The 17,674-nt window shown below is 40.1% G+C and overlaps 1 protein-coding gene across 2 annotated transcripts in view; it reads right to left on the bottom strand.

The window, feature by feature from the left end:
* FBXO42 (F-box protein 42) overlaps positions 1 to 17,674 on the bottom strand; it is a 111,117-nt gene that overhangs the window by 47,801 nt on the left and 45,642 nt on the right. For both annotated transcript variants that reach the window (XM_081575053.1, XM_081575052.1), the window contains exons 2-3: positions 4,122 to 4,388; positions 1,458 to 1,574 (exon numbers count right to left, since the gene is read on the bottom strand). In XM_081575053.1, coding sequence (XP_081431179.1) covers positions 1,458 to 1,574; positions 4,122 to 4,371 — 367 coding nt within the window. In that variant the 5' untranslated portion in view covers positions 4,372 to 4,388. The remainder of the gene's footprint in view (positions 1 to 1,457; positions 1,575 to 4,121; positions 4,389 to 17,674) is intronic.

Genomic DNA, 17,674 nt, shown 5'->3' with positions numbered 1-17,674 from the left:
GGCTGACAGACTGACTGCAACCTCACGAGAGACTCCGAGTCAGAACGTGCCAGCTAAGCTACTCCCAAATTCTTGACCCTGAGGAACTCTGTAAGATAATAAATCTTGTTTTAAGTTGATAACTTTGAGAGTAATTTTTATGTAACATAGATAACCAATAACTCTCCTTCCCCTCAAATTTCAAAACATGGCTTAAAAAAAGAGACACAAATATAAAAGTTAACAGTGAAAGACCATGAGTTAAGTGCCAAATCAGTATTCCAGATAAAAGTTCAGATCAGGAAAAGTTTTTCTGTGGCCCAGAGTTGAGAAAAGCTTTCCCCAAAGGGCTAGAACTTGAACTGAGCTTCCAAGAAGAAGCAGGCTTCAGCTAAGGGGACGAGAATACTCCAGGGAGGAAGAGACCGAGTACAGCAAAGAGACAACTTAACAAGAGGGGAGCTCTTGGGAAAAGGCGAGAGATGGAGCAGTCAATTTAGAAATGAGTCAGCTTAAAGAGGGTTTTAAATACGACTACGTTTAGGTTTTATTACTGGACAGACACTCAGGGTTTCTGAACAGGCAAGTAACATAACTGAAGCGGTAATTCCGAGAACTTTCTAGAAGGCTTCCCTCTCTTCTCAATCAACTTGTGTAAAACCACTGATATATATACACCTTCACTGGCCTACACTGCAACACATCTCATGGACGGATATAAATCACCAACGGGCTTCCTCTGCTGGCTCAGTGGTAAAGAAGCCACCTCTGGAATGAAATGATATTGGAAGTCCCTGGCGGTCCAGTGGTTAGGATTCAGTGCTCTCACTGCTGGGGCCTGGGTTCAATTGCTGTTCAGGGAACTAAGATCCCACAAGGTGTAGGGCACAGGCAAAGGAAAAAATACATAAAGTGGTATCTATAAAAATCAACTAAAATGGAGAGTTAATTCTAGAATAAGTCAAAAACTCTAAATTATGTCTATTTGCCAGAACATTTTATTTATAATTTTATTACTTTAATTTGTATTTTATTATCAATATCCTTCATGTTCAAAATTTGTGTGTGACCCCAGTCAAATTCCGTGTTTGCCGAACATACACCATGTTAAACAGAGAGCTCTTGGTCACCTCTGGCCACTCCCTAAGCAGGACCACAGAAACACCCTCATCAACACCTTCCCTTCATCCTTCTCTTACCTGATGTCAAGTGTTTAAAAGCCCAAGCATAACACCTTGACCTCTTCGGAGTACAGACACTAGAAAACTCCAACAAAAAAGCAGAACATAGAATTGTACCACACCACCTACAAAACATTTAAGCTCACGCTCTTCCCTAATTCTGGCTGTGAAATTAATATGAATCCTCATTTTACATTCTCTTCATTAAAAATGTCAGACAAAATACAAGCCTCAAAAATAGTTTTTGGAAACATGACAGCTGGCAAGATGGGACCTGCTTTCACAGTCAATACTCACTGTGTGAGAACCGCTGGGTGATGGGGGTTCCAGGATAAGGGTATGTCCGACTCTCCCACTGGATGTTTCCTTCCTGAACAGCCTTTATGAAACCATGGTAACACTGGTGGGCTACACCTGAAGACAAAAATAACCAATGCCTCAGCCTGGACTGTTCACTTGTAAATCAAATTATTAAAATTGAATCTATTGTCTTATCACTTTTTTAAGATGTAAGTTTCTTTGAGGAACTCCCAAATTTCTTTGATTGTTTTTCATTCAAAGACAGAAAACAAAATCACGTAAGTTCAAAACTGGAAGATCTAATCTTTAGATTTTACCAAGGTTAAATGACTCCCTCAAGGTGACAAAATTAGCTCACACTTTAACTCTGCTCCACGTACGCCACATCATGAGGAAACACATCAAAATAATTGGTACTATTTACTCCAAAACAAAGAGACTTGGGAGATGATTTAGTTTTGTGAGAAAAAATATGGTAAAACAATCTCTGGAATATAACAGCTGTTCAGTAAATATACATGGTTTGACCGCCTATTCTCCGTATTAAACAAGGAGATAATAATTAGCTAACAGTGGATTATGAAATGATGAATTTATAACTAAGGAAAGCTGTTTAAAAAAAAATCAGAGTTTTTACTACAATGCTGGATACATGTCGTTATATACATGTCCAAACTCACAGAATGTACCCCCTAAAGTAAACTACAAATTTTGAGTGACAAAGATACATCAATATTATCAATGCAGGATCATCAACTGTAAAATGTACCACACTCTGGTGAGGATGTTGAAAGTGGGAGAGGCTGTGTGTGTCTGGGGGCAGAGGGTATATGGGAAATCTATGACCTGTGCAATTTTGCTGTGAACCTAAAACCACTCTAAAAAGAATAAAGTCTATTTTTTAAAAAGTGAGAGCTTCATACTTTTGGAATAATTTGTTTTTCCAACACATGAAATTACTATCTTATTTCAAAGAGAAGCATTTTGAATGAAGTGTACAATTAATTATTTACATTTTGAAAGAATATCATTCTTGAATTTATGCCACCTTGTGGATCCTTAAGCAGGATCACACAACATGTTTTCCAGGGATGATCATTCTCCCTTGGTTGAACTCACAGATAAGAACTGGAATATTAAAAAGACATGGCCATTTTTAATGTGTGACCATACTGCCAACTATACACTGGTGAAGTAATACAAATTTTCAAATCCTGGATTGAGATAAGGCAGTAATGAATAAAAGACAGATATGTAATGATTGAGGGGAGAAAAAACCGTCCTGGCAGTGACTCCCCCCAGAAGATCTAAGACTGTGAATACTAGGTGAAGGTTCTTTTCTCTTCAAAAAAGAAAAAAAGATCAGAATGATAAGAATGCCAAGAATAAATAAATATCTTTGATTAGATCACCACCCCTCATGTATGATTCTTCCTCCTCTACTTTAGAGGTAAAACCATCTACCTCTGTAGTGCAGGGAGCCAATCTCTCCTGCAGAGTCCATTAATTCTGCAAACAGAAGCATGTTGTGCGAACTGATGTTACCAGTTGTGAGCAGATGCTCGCAGGGCCCAGCGGGCAGCTTCAACACAGCTGGTCCTTATTAGCCATCAAGGTTGCACTCTGGAAAACTGATAAGGACCCTACTCCTCAGAGAACCACTCTGGTTCTAGTAAAGATTTTAAGACTGATTTGGATCTAAATGTTTTCCCCTCTCACATCTCTGGCTGCCTTGCTCACACCAGCAAAGAAAAAGTCAATACAACCCTTGCTTTGATCAAAGATTATTCAACTGGCTTGGTCATCTTCATTTAAAAAAAAAAAAAAAAAAAAGGCCCTTTCCACCTAAAATGAAATGAAACAAAATAACTGTTATTAATTAAAAATACAGGGGACTTCCCTGACGGTCCAGCAGTTAAGACTTCACTTTCCAGCACAGGAGGAGCAGCTTTGATTCCTGGTCAGGGAGCTAAGACCTCACATGCCTCACGGCCAAAAAACCAAACAACCAAAAACAGAAGCAATATTGTAACAGATTCAATAAAGACTTTAAAAATGGTCCACACAGAAAAATATTTGAAAAAATATAGTATAACTAGTAACCTCAACATTCAGTTAAAGCTGAAATCTTGATTAGAACATGGAGGGGGAAAAAAGGAGAAATTCATTTTAAAAAGTAAAATACATATACAGGACCTGGGCTGTTGAGAGATAAAATCAAGCAGCAAATGCTTTCATAACTCCACATCTGCCATAAACAGCTACTTTAAGTTATTCACAGTTTGCTGTGAGGACTGTAATGCAGTTACAACAGTCCTGACCATGGTAAGAGTTATATGAAGGTTAGCTCTTACTGTCAACATGTATTCATCCCTACTCTACCTATTCAAGAACAATACAATTTACCAGACCAACTCCAAGAATATGCAGGAAAAGAATCCTCATTTTAAAACTGCAAATTGGATTAAAAACTACAGTATTCAAGTTGTTCACAAAACTAGGCAGGATAAAGAGCAGAGGAAAGGGCACAGAGCTAACAGTTTAACGCTGTTTCAGAGCCGCAATAAATGGAAGAGAGAAAAGGGAAAGTGAAATGAGAGATTAAAAATCAATCAGAGAAATCTTAAACAAGCAAATAAACCTTTCCACTTTCCACAGTACCTTTAATAAGTCGATACCACTGTTTGCAGACCAGGGCTGCAGTTTTGTGCTCCTGGTATGGAGAGAGGAAGGACAGGATATACTCCAGAACCTCTTCCGGCAGCTCAGACATGGACCTGTTGTGTCGAGCCTCCCCAACCTCCAGCGCCGGGCGGGGCTCCTCATCGTGCTCCATTGGCCCTTCCAGCACGGTTTCCTCTTGGTCCACAGCCATGAAACTGTCATCTTCGCTGTCTGAGGAGCTGGCCATGACATCCCACCTGCCAGCTGCAGCGGGAGAGAAGCACACGTCAGTGTCCGCTCTCCGGAGCTCTGAAAGCGCGCGGGCACGTGCAGCCAAGCTGCTCACCGTTTCTTTCAGGCGCTCAGTGTGAAACCTGTCCTTCGGCACTTTCCCACACTAGTTGTGAGCTACCTTACTTTGTCAGGTATAGCTCAAATACCAAGCCCATCCCAAATATCTAATAAATCTCTACAAGTTTCTGATAGCGTCTTTTTCCCTCCTCACTGAAAACCTAGAGTGTCACCCAAGTTCTGGTGTAACCATAAAACCAAAAAACTTGTTCTCAACAACTGCTCTAACTCAAGGATATGACTGGCAATAGCAAAGGAAGCAGCAACTAGCTTCCCTTAGCCAGTAATGTGATTCAAGACCTCAAACTTGGAAGAAAAAACGGTGGATCCTAAAAGAGTAAAAAGAACACTCTGAGGATATGCGAATGAGAAATGATAGGGTGTTTTTTTAGCTTTTACACAAGACAGTTCACTTAAGAGGATAATAAATGTTCTAATAACAAGCTTAACTAGCTGTGATACCAAATACAAGGCGATATTTAAAATAGGAAACACTGAAACAGATCCGAGGAGTTAAAATCTGCACAATATAAACACCCATCAACCAGAGAACAGATCAACTGTGCTACAGTCAAACAACAGAGCAGTACCCAGGAAGCACCCACAGACACACACGTGGATAAGTCTCAACGCTGAGCAAAAGAAGACAGAAGGAGTGCATCCTACACGTCCACACTTGTATCAAATTGAAAACTAGGCAAAATCAATTTATGTAACATCTTAAAAACTGGAAAGAATGATCACAGCAAGAAAAACGTGAGTCAAAACTCATGAAATTGCTCCTAACATAATGCATCTGCCAAATTCGCTCATGATACTGCAACGTGTCCTAACAAAGTGGCTGCTGATGAACAGATGGTGATGACCAACTGGTGGCTACTTAGAAGCAGGGGAGCGGCCTAAATCCTCACGGTCGGGAGAGGGGGGCGGCGGCAGAGGCGGGCAGCAGCAATCCCCTCCGTTCCTTGGAAGTAGAGGATTGTGAGGGGTTTACTATAAACTGTGTTAAATGAAAGATCCTAGATAGCCACCTCTGCTCTACTTTGAGTGAACTCTTTTCCACATGCCTAACTTGCCAGAGGAAGGCCTTTCCATTTCCAGCCCTAACTCCTAGGCTAAACAGTACAGTTACATATCAAAGTGACTATACTACCCAAGGGAAGCTACAGATTGGATGCAACCCCCATCAAGTCACCAACGGCATTTTTCACAAAACTAGAACAAAAATCCTTAAATTTTGTATAGAGACACAAAAGATCCTGAATAGCCAAAGCAATCTTAAGAAAGAAAAACGGAGCTGGAAGAATTAGGCTCCCTGACTACTCTCCATGCTACAAAGCTACAGTAATCAAAACAGTATGGTACTGGCACAAAACCAGAAATAGAGATCAATGGAGCAGGGTGGGAAGCTCAGAAATAAACCCACGAACCTCTGGCCCATCAATCCACGACAAAGTGGTGCTGGGAAAACTGGACGCTGTGTGTAAAAAAGACACCAGAACCGCTGAACACCGCGCAGAAAACCAGACCAAAGACAACTGTAAGACCGGAGGAAAACATAGTCAGACCACTTTTTGACATGAATTGCAACAATATATTTTTCAAGCCATCTCCCAGAGTAATGGAAATAAAAAAAAGTAAACAAGTGCGATCTAATTAAATTCAGTAACTTTTGCACAGCAAAGGAAATCATAAACAAAACGAAAAGATAACCCAGAGAATAGAAGAAAATATTTGCAAATGATGTGACCAACAAAGGGTTCAGTTCAGTTCAGTCGCTCAGTCACGTCCAACTTTGTGACCCCGTGGACTGCAGCACACCAGGCTTCCCCATCCATCACCAACTCCCGGAGTTTACTCAAACTCACGTCCACAGACTCGGTGATGCCATCCAACCATCTCATCCTCTGTCGTCCCCTTTCTTCCCACCTTCAATCTTTCCCAGCATCAAGGTCTTTCAAATAAGTCAGTTCTTCACATCAGGTAGCCAAAGTATTGGAGTTTCAGCTTCAACATCAGTCCTTCCAATGAACACCCAGGACTGATCTCCTTTAGGATGGACTGGCTGGATCTCCTTGCAGTCCAAGGGACTCTCAAGAGTCTTCTCCAACACCACACTTCAAAAACATCAATTCTTCGGCACTCAGCTTTCTTCACAGTCCAACACTCACATCCATACATGACCACTGGAAAAACCATAGCCTTGACTAGATGGACCTTTGTTGGCAAAGTAATGTCTCTGCTTTTCAATATGCTGTCTAGGTTGTTCATAACTTTCCTTCCAAGGAGTAAGTGTCTTTTAATTTCACGGCTGCGGTCACCATCTGCAGTGATTTTGGAGCCAAAAAAAATAAAGTCTGACACTGTTTCCCCATCTATTTCCCATGAAGTGATGGGACCGGATGCCATGATCTTAGTTTTCTGAACGTTGAGCTTTAAGCCAATTCTTTCACTCTCCCCTTTCACTTTCCTCAAGAGGCTCTTTAGTTCTTCACTTTCTGCCATAAGGGTGGTGTCATCTGCATATCTGAGGTTATTGATATTTCTCCTGGCAATCTTGATTCCAGCTTGTGCTTCATCCAGCCCAGCGTTTCTCATGATGTACTCTGCATGTAAGTTAAATAAGCAGGGTGACAATATACAGCCTTGACGTACTCCTTTTCCTATTTGGAACCAGTCTGCTGTTCCATGTCCAGTTCTAACTGCTGCTTCCTGACATGCAAACAGATTTCTCAAGAGGCAGGTCAGGTGGTCTGGTATTCCCATCTCTTTCAGAATTTTCCAGTTTATTGTGATCCACACAGTCAAAGCCTTTGGCATAGTCAATAAAGCATAGTCAAAAAAATCATTACTATATTTAAAATGTTCTGGTTTTTTTCTGCCGTTATATACCCTCACTCTGACCACAAGGGAGGAGTAAGGAAAATCCACTGCACGCCAAGGTTCTCTTAGCCTTCTGGGGAAAGGTTCTATCGCAGTGGTTCTCAGATCTCTGAATTTCACAGATCAGCAAGGTTTTTTGGACTCATACAGGGTCAACAGATTTTTATTTTCCCAAACAAGGCAAAAAAAAAAAAAAAAAACCACTCCAAAAAGCAAAAACAAAAAAACTACATACACACAAAGTCCTACCACCTGATATCGTCACAGTTTCATAAAAAGGTGATTAAAAATTCAAGCTGGAAATCATAATCTCTGAATAACGGCTTTTACTTCCAAGAAAGGAAACCTGGACTTCCCTGGTGGTACAGTGGTTAAAAATCCCCCTGCCAATGCAGGGGACACAGGTTTGATGTCTACTCTGGGAAGATTCCACATGCCACAGGGCTCATACAGCACAACTGAGCCCATGTGCTGCAACTATTGATGTCCATGCGCCCTAGGGCCCGTGATCCACAGGATCCTCTCAAAAATAAGCGACACCCTCGCACCATGACTGGAGAGTAACCCTCCACTTGCCGCAACTAGAGGAAGCCTGCATGCAGCAAAGAAGACCCAGCGCAGTCAAAAGAGAGACCTTATAAACACACGCACGCACAAACCCTCAAGACAGGGTGAGCCTGCACTGATACTTCTGGGACTACAATTTCACTACTATGTCATGGTATTAACATTTCACTATTTATTTGATTTGTGAAAAAAATCCACAATTTAAGAATACTCCAGTATTCTTGCCTGGAGAATTCCATGGATAGAGGATCCTGGTAGGCTAGAGCCCACAGGGTAGCAAAGAGTCAGACACGGCTGAGCGACTAATACTTTCACTTTCAACCAGAAGTAGTCACTATGCTACTATATTTATCAATCCCTTGCTTTTCTTTACAGTTCCACCGCATAAGGATATCACATAAAAAAATACATTGCTTAGGTGTTAAACATAGCTGCAATTCACTGTAGTGTAACATCTTGTTGTATGAATCAGTCATAATTTATCTTTGTTGAATGAAATCAGTTACTTCTTATGAAATAACAAACATTTATAGCTTCTCTCAAATAGTGGCTTTCAAATTTTATTGACAGCAAACACAATAAGAAAATATATTTTACCTCACAGTCCACCCACATATATACAGATACATAACTAGGAAAAAGTTCCACAAAATAATACCCTTAGAGTAAAGTACAATGATATTTTTGATTATATTTATCATTTAAGAAAATTGTTGGTCAAATGCCACTAAACTGTCTTCATTCTAACGGGTTATAAGCCCAGGATGAAAAACAATTCTCTAGAGTACATATTCAGGCATGAAATTGCTAGGTGTGGGTTACACATATTTACTAGATAATGTCAGACTGTCTTTTAAAGTGAGTGTTCCAATTTACACTCCCACCTGCAATGTATACAGCCATTAATTTTGATTTAAAATCATAAAATGGGCTTTCAAAGTTTACTAGGGGCTTCCCAGGTGGTCAAGTGGTTAAGAATCTGCCTGACAATGCAGGGGGCATGGGTTCGATCCCTGGTCCGAGAAGACCCCACATGCCTCAGAGCAACTAAGCCCATGCAGCACACCTCCTGAGCCCAGGCGCCCAGAGTCTGCTCAGCAGCAAGAGAAGCCCCTGCAACGAGGAGACCTCGCGCCGCAACCAGGAGTCGCCCCGCTTGCCCCAAGTAAAGAAAGCTTGTGTGCAGCAATGCAGCCCCAGCACAGCCAAAAATAAATTAAAAACAAAAATAAACAGCGGTAACTTTGGCTTTATTTAAAAAAAAAATCAAGTATGCTTCTGGCCTTCTATTCATTTTGTACAGTATCTTGATTATCTGAGAGTTGTATAAATATTTGTTGAGTTAGGTGGCCACCAAGACCTAAGCCAACATTAGATAAATAATACAGATAGTTACTACTTTTCACCACTTCATAAGTTACAACTCTCCTCATGAATAACTTACCTAATTAAAACTCATATTTCACGTCTTATCTCTAGGACTTTCAATCAAGTCCAGACAAAGGTAAGAGCACAAAAGCCAATCAAGATACAGCATGCCCAGCCAGAATTTTGCTTTTAGGCAGAAAATATGCATTAAGATAGAACGTCCAGGAATAAGCGAAAATTGCCAATGCCAACCATCCTTCTGTATGTGCTGTATCATACCATACTCAGATGGATAGTGTGATGGCTGAAAATCTTTAATAGCCTAATTTAAATTTAAGAGTCTACATTTAAAAGGATGGAGTAAAGGAAATTAATTTCTATCTTTGACTTTCTTTAAATTTGCTATAATCTCAGGGAAACTGATTCTGCATAGTATATCAACTTTTTTTTTTAAAAAAAAAAAACAAGAAACGTCAAAACGCAGTACTTTGTACCACTTTTATAAAAATAAGCAAAGACAGTACAAAATACAAATGTATTAAAAAAAAAACTTGTAATATTAAATTCCAGGTAGAAAGAAATATGTGATGGTGCGATCCTGTACTTGGAGCCAAAGGTCAACCGAATGATCTGTTCTAAACAGCTGACTTTTTAAGAACTAATCTTATTTATTTATTTCCATATATTTGTGGCTGTGCTGGTCTTCGCTGCCGCACGAGCTTTTCTCCAGTCGTGGCGAGCAGGGGCTACTCCTCAGGTCCCGGTGGCTGGGCTCTCACTGCAGTGGCCTCTCTTCTTGGGGAGCCCAGGCTCGAGGCCTTGCAAACCTCAGGCTCTAGAACACAGGCTCGACGGTTGTGGCTCATGGGCTTAGTTGCTCCGAGGGATGTGGGATCTTTCTGGATTAGGTATCTAACCTATGTCTCCTGCATTGGCAGGCGGATTCTTTACCACTGAGCCACTAGGGACAATAGCTGAATTTGAAATATTCTTTTTTTAAAAAATTTTATTCAAATATAGTTGATTTCCAATGCTGTATCAGCTTCTAAATGTTCCTTCAAAGAAATCCATAAGTAAGAACATACTATAAAACTAAATGCCCATAATTTAATTGCTTCACATTACTATTTCAGATCAGTTTACAAATTCTAAAATCAAACTGACATACACGAATAGAGTTCCCAGCCACACAGTAACAGTTCACACAAAAGAAAGATAATACCTAGTTTGTTACGAGTTACATGCTTCCGTTACTTCTTTTAAACTGCAAACCGTAACCAACACTTGAAAAAGGAGGTGTGTTAAATGGAGAGCGTGTAAGATGAGCTGCCGGACAAACGGGCGCTAACACTGAGCTTCTCTGGAAGAAAGGAAACACATTACAGAGAGGCTCAGGGTGGAAGACGGTGATCTTGAGAAATTATCAAGGAAAAAATATTTGAAAATACCTAACTGTAATAGCAAATAGGTGGTGTAACACCACAGAGAGAGAAATTAGTTCAAGTAGCTTTAAAAAGCAGTATTTCTTACCACACATCTTTTGTGTGTTGTATTTTAAGTACAAAAAAAAATCCATAAAAAAAGCTGTATTCAGTAGTCTTACTTATAGTAACAATATTGCCATTGTTTTTTTTTTTTTAATACTACAGGTACAGTGTAAAGCAAATAAATAATTATGTTTACTCCATTAAAAGCTAAAACCAAAACAAAAATCAAAAAGAGACACTTATGCTTAAAATACTTTCAAGATTTGTTTTATTTCTCAAAACCTGGTCATTTGAGCTCTATTTTGTCTTCTGGTTTTAAAAAAAAGGTTTCTCTTAACAGTATCTTCAGTGGCAATGCAAGGTAAGTACATTAAGGGAAATCGACAGACGCGCTTGGGAACTTTTTGTGCAAGGGAATCAATACCCACATTTTTTGTTTTTGTTTTTTGTTTGTTTTTCCTTAACATTAATGTCTACTGCAACTGCAAATTAAAATGTTTTAAGGTACTTAGTAGACAGATCAAAATTACATTTGTTCTTTATTTTAAAATGAGTGATTTTTCTCTTCAGTTTATCTAAAGATGAAAGCAAAATAGCTTATGTAGAAATATTTTGATAATATTTTTACAGTGAACTTCCCCTGCTTTTTTTATGTCTTAAATTTTTTTTTGCTACATTCACTGTAGGTTGCACAAGAACTTTTACTCTCTTGTAATTGTGCCTCAGACTTCTTGAAAGTCCACCTTCTAAATTGCCCAGATGATCTTCTAGATTCTACATGTTATCGTTGGTTTATTCTTGTGCTTTCTGTATTTAAAACTTTGACTGTACTAATAAGCAAATGCAAGGTTATAAATTTAGCTAATAGTAGTTTACAGACAATTCGAATGATTATGATTTTATTTGGTTTAAGCTGTACTAGTATATTTCATAAGGAAATGATGCTGTAGACAAATGTAAATAAAGCTTGTGAGTCAAGCAAAAAAAAAAAAAGAGAGATACAAGTATAAAATTAAAGAGATAAAATAAAACTTCTGCAATTATAAATATAAATCAAAAGTATCAGTAGGAACTCATTTTTTACCCTGTTAAAGTATTTCCTAGCCCGGTTCATTGAAAAAGATTCAGAACACAAACAATGACATCTCAAGAGCAATGAGCACACGACCACCTGGACTGTGGTCTCTATATGGTATATTTTCACTAAAATGGACTAGGTCTGCTTCAAGAGTGGCTGTTTCTACAGTTGGGGTAGGAAATGTACAAGAAGAGCCTGGAGTATCTTCTTGTGCCCCAAAGCACAGAGACGACTGAGGACAAAAGCAGTCATATGAAACGGGCACGGGGCCCAACCTGAAGGCACTCCCGCACCCCTGAAAGACGACAATTTGAGCATAAAAAACACAAAAACCTAAGAAAACTATTATGGATTTAAATGTATCAAATATATTAAAGTTTGTCAGTTCAAATGATACCAAAGAAAATTCACGGGTCATCAGGAGAGGCTGCTAAGGAATTAACTCATGATTACTAAAACTTAACAGAGAGAAAGAATCAAGTTCTTTTCCTGCCTTTCCGATACTAACCATAACCAAATAGTTAATACAGGAAAGAACTTTGGGAGGAATTCTACCTAGATGAAGAAGGAATGACAGAAAATCACCATTTGGGAAACTCTAATAATTTATAATCAATAAAGGGTGTTAAAAGCTATTATATAAAAGACTGATGGAAAACATTCTAATAAGAGAGATCAGGCAATAAATACCATCTGAACCTAGAGCTCAGTCTGTGAGTCCACCGGAAATTACACCTCACGAGTAATACAACGGGAAGTACGCAGAACTGGCTGTGAAGCACGCTCGCTCTAAAATTTTAATTGAATCATGGCTCTAAATCAAACTAAAAAGACTAACTGCTGAGGCCTTCTGCCTGAAGGCAATTTCTGGACCTCAATAAAAGTGAGGGGGAGCGGAAAGAGCCAGCGGCTTCTCTGAGCTGGGGAGACAGAGAGCAGAGTTCAGGGATGCTGACGAGGCTGGAGCACGTGGGGCAGGATTCCAGAAAGGAAAGAAGCCACAGAGAAAAAGAACTCCAGAAATCTCTCATGTCCTCCTAAATCTTGCACATACATGGTGAAACTCCACAAAATCAGGAAAAGAATTACAAGCAAGTTGAAATCTGACCAGTTCCCACAGCTCAGAACCAGAAAACACTCAAGTTCCACCATGTTGGACTGGATAGTCCTTGGTAATTACCTGGGATACTCAGTGGAGACCCCAGAGAGCTCACCCCAGGGATAGGGCTAAACTGTCCCTGAACTGAAGGCTAGATCCACCTTTCAGTTCAGCTCAGTCGCTCAGTCGTGTCCAACTCTTTGCGACTCCATGAATAGCAGCACGCCAGGCCTCCCTGTCCATCACCAACTCCTGGAGTTTACCCAAACCCATGTCCATCGAGTCAGTGATGCCATCCAACCATCTCATCCTCTGTCGTCCTCTTCCTGCCCCCAATCCTACCCAGCATCAGGGTCTTTTCCAATGAGTCAACTCTTCACATGAGGTGGCCAAAGTATTGGAGTTTCAGCTTCAACATCAGTCCTTCTGATGAACACCCAGGACTGATCTCCTTTAGGATGGCCTGGTTGAGAGTCCAAGGGACTCTCAAGAGTCTTCTCCAACACCACACTTCAAAAGCATCAATTCTTCGGTGCTCAGTTTTTTCATGTCAGGTAATCATCACAATAAACTGTGGAAAATTCTGAAAGAGATGGGAACACCAGACCACCTGACCAACCTCTTGAGAAATCTGTATGCAGGTCCGGAAGCAACAGTTAGAACTGGACATGGAACAACAGACTGGTTCCAAATAGAAAAAGGACTACGTCAAGGCTGTATATTGTCACCTTGCTTATTTAACTTCTATGCAGAGTACATCATGAGAAATGCTGGGCTGGATGCAGCACAAGCTGGAATCAAGATTGCTGGGAGAAATATCAATAACCTCAGATATGCGGATGACACCACCCTTATGGCAGAAAGCGAAGAAGAACTAAAGAACCTCTTGACGAAAGTGAAAGAGGAGAGTGAAAGAGTTGGCTTAAAGCTCAACATTCAGAAAACTAAGATCATGGCATCTGGTCCCATCACTTCATGCCAGATAGATGGGGAAACAGTGGAAACAGTGTCAGACTTTATTTTTTTTGGCTCCAAAATCACTGCTGATGGTGACTGCAGCCATGAAATTAAAAGACGCTTACCCCGTGGAGGGAAAGTTATGACCAACCTAGACAGCATATTAAAAAACAGAGACATTACTTTGCCAACAAAGGTCCATCTAGTCAAGGCTATGATTTTTCCAGTAGTCACGTATGGATGTGAGAGTTGGACTGTGAAGAGAGCTGAGCGCCGAAGAATTGATGCTTTTGAAGTGTGGTGTTGGAGAAGACTCTTGAGAGTCCCTTGGACTGCAAGGAGATCCAATCAGTCCATCCTAAAGGAGATCAGTCCTGAGTGTTCATTGGAAGGACTAATGTTGAAGCTGAAACTCCAATACTTTGGCCACCTCATGCGAAGGGTTGACTCATTGGAAAAGACCCTAATGCTGGGTAGGATTGGGGACGGGAGGAGAAGGGGACGACAGAGGATGAGATGGTTGGATGGCATCACTGACTCGATGGACATGGGTTTGGGTAAACTCCAGGAGTTGGTGATGGGCAGGGAGGCCTGGCGTGCTGCAATTCATGGGGTCGCAAAGAGTCGGACACGACTGAGCGACTGAACTGAACTGAACTGATAGAGCTGTTACATCTTTGGCTGCAAAGAATATAATCAATCTGATTTCTGCATTGACCATCCGGTGATGTCCATGTGTAGAGTCGTCTCTTGTGATGCTGGAAGAGGCTCTTTGCTATGACCAGTGTGCTCTCTTGGCAAAATTCTGTTAGTCTTTGCCCTGTTTCATTTTGTACTCCAAGGCCAAATTTGCCTGTTACTCCAGGTATCTCTTGATTTCCTACTTTTGCATTCTAATCCCAAGAAAATAAATGAAAAGGACATCTTTTTTGGGTGTTAGTTCTGGAAGGTCTTGTAGGTGTGCATAGAACCATTCAACTTCAGCTTCTTCATTATTACTGGTTGGGTCATAGGCTTGGATTACTGTGATATTGAATGGTTTGCCTTGGAAACAAACCGAGATCATTCTGTCATTTTTGAGACTGCACCCTACTACTGCATTTTGGACTCTTGATGACTATGATGGCTACTCCATTTCTTCTAAGGGATTCTTGCCCATAGTAGTAGATATAATGGCCATCTGAGTTAAATTCGCTCATCCCAGTCCATTCTAGTTCACTGATTCCTAAAATGTCAATGTTCACTCCTGTCATCTCCTGTTTGACCACTTCCAATTTACCTTGATTCATAGATCTAACATTCCAGGTTCCTATACTATATTGTCCTTTACAGCATTGGACTTTACTTGCATCACCAGTCACATCCACAACTGGGCATTGTTTTCACTTTGTCTCCATCTCTTCATTCTCTCTGGAGTTATTTCTCCACTGATCTCCAGTGGCATATTGGGCACCTACCGACCTGGGGAGTTCACCTTTCAGTGTCCTATCTTTTTGCCTTTTCATACTGTTCATGGGGTTCTCAAGGCAAGAATACTGAAGTGGTTTGCTATTTCCTTCTCCAGTGGACCACATTTTGTCAGAAATCTCCACCATGACCTGTCTGTCTTGGGCAGCCCTACACCACATGGCTAATAGTTTCATTGAGTTAGACAAGGCTATGGTTCATGTGATCAGTTTGATTAGCTGCACTCCATATCCCAGCAAATTTGGAAAACTCAGCAGTGGCCATAGGACTGGAAAAGGTAATGCTAAAGAATGTTCAAACTATCATACAATTGCCCTCATCTCACACGCTAGCAAAGTAATGCTCAATTCTCCAAGCCAGGCTTCAACAGTATGTAAAGCATGAAATTCCATATGCTCAAGCTGGATTTAGAAAAGCCAGAGGAACCAGAAATCAAATTGCCAACATCCATTGGATCTTCAAAAAAGCAAGAGTTCAAGAAAAATCTCTACTGCTTTACTGACTATGCCAAAGCTTTTCACTGTGTGGATCACAAAAAACTGGGAAATTCTTAAAGACATGAGAATACCAGACCACCTGACCCACCTCCTGAGAAATCTGTATGCAGGTCAAGAAGCAACAATTAGAACCGGACATGGAACAGCAGACTGGTTGTTGTTGATGTACTCCCTGAAAGGAATACATGAAGGCTGTATATTGTCACCCTGTTTATTTAACCTATATGCAGAGTACATCATGCAAAATGCTGGTCTGGATGAAGCACAAGCTGGAGTCAAGATTGCCAGGAGAAATATCAATAACCTCAGATATGATGACACCACCCTTTTGGCAGAAAGCAAAGAACTAAAGAGCCTCTTGATGAAAGTGAAAGAGGAGAGTGAAAAAGTTGGCTTAAGACTCAACATTCAGAAAACTAATATCATGGCATTCAGTCCCATCACTTCATGGCAAATAGATGGGGAAACAGTGGAAACAGTGAGAGGCTTTATTTTCTTGGGCTCCAAAATCACTGCAGACAGTGATTGCAGCCATGAAATTAAAAGACACTTGCTCCTTGGAAGAAAAGCTATGACCAACCTAGACAGCATATTAAAAAGCAGAGACATTACTTTGCCAACAAAGGTCAGTCTAGTCAAAGATACGGTTTTCCCAGGAATCATGTATGGATATGAGAAATGTACCATAAAGAAAGCTGAGTGCCAAAGAACTGATGCTTTTGAAGTGTGGTGTTGGAGAAGACTCTTGAGAGTCCCTTGGACTGCAAGGAGATCCAACCAGTCAACCCTAAAGGAAATCAATCCTGAATATTCATTGGAAGGACTGATGCTGAAGCTGAAGCTCCAATACTTTGGCCACCTGATGTGAAGAACTGACTCACTAGAAAAGACCCTCATGCTGGGAAAGATTGAAGGTGGGAGGAGAAGGGGACGACAGAGGATGAGATGGTTGGATAGCATCACTGGACATGAGTTTGAGTAAACTCCGGGAGTTGGTGATGGACAGGGAGGCCTAGAGAGCTGCAGTCATGGGGTCGCAAAGAGTCGGACACAAGTGAGTGACTGAACTGAATCAAACTGTACAAATAATATTACTAGTTCTGCCTTCTGAGTGGAATAGAATACTTTGTATGTAAGTAAAAACAGAAATATTTTCTTTCACATTTCAATTTTCTAATAATGATCTTCTACAAACAATTTAGTATAGAAACTATATCTACTGATAAAGTAACTAAACCTATAGTTTATTTTTCTCTTATTTCTCTCCATAATTGACTTCTAGAGTAAAGTATTCCAATTTAGGAAGCCTAATACCTTTAAAGAGAACTTTCTTTTAAAATCAGCTTAGCCACAAGTTGTTTATATCAGTTTTTATAAAATGCAGCATTACTTAATTATATTTCTAGGTGTTTATTTTAATTTTATAAAGAAAAGCGTTACGTAAAACAGCAGATCAATATAATTACCTTCTTGATCACTTTCTATTTACATGGTGTTATGGCCAGAACCAGAAGTTATCTGAAAACTGAAAGAACTGAAGGAAAAATTAATTTTCCGAATTTGAATAACACAACCGCACCAAATTCTGCAAATGTTTGCTACCTACCAGAATCTAATTTAGAAAGAGATGCAAAAATCACACACATATATATAGGTGGGGGGGTGGGGGGAGAAAGAACATTGAAGATTTAGATGTTACAAAAGAATTTTAATATTAATAACATTCACTTGCAGTGACACTGATATCCAATTTGTAATAACTGAGATGTAGTCATTTACATGCAGACATGGAATCA

This window comes from Giraffa tippelskirchi, chromosome 3 (genome assembly GCF_054371585.1).
Source record: "Giraffa tippelskirchi isolate mGirTip1 chromosome 3, T2T-mGirTip1v1.2.pri, whole genome shotgun sequence".
In the NCBI taxonomy this organism is placed as follows: Eukaryota; Metazoa; Chordata; class Mammalia; order Artiodactyla; family Giraffidae; genus Giraffa; species Giraffa tippelskirchi.
This window is presented reverse-complemented; position numbering and strand designations above follow the sequence as displayed.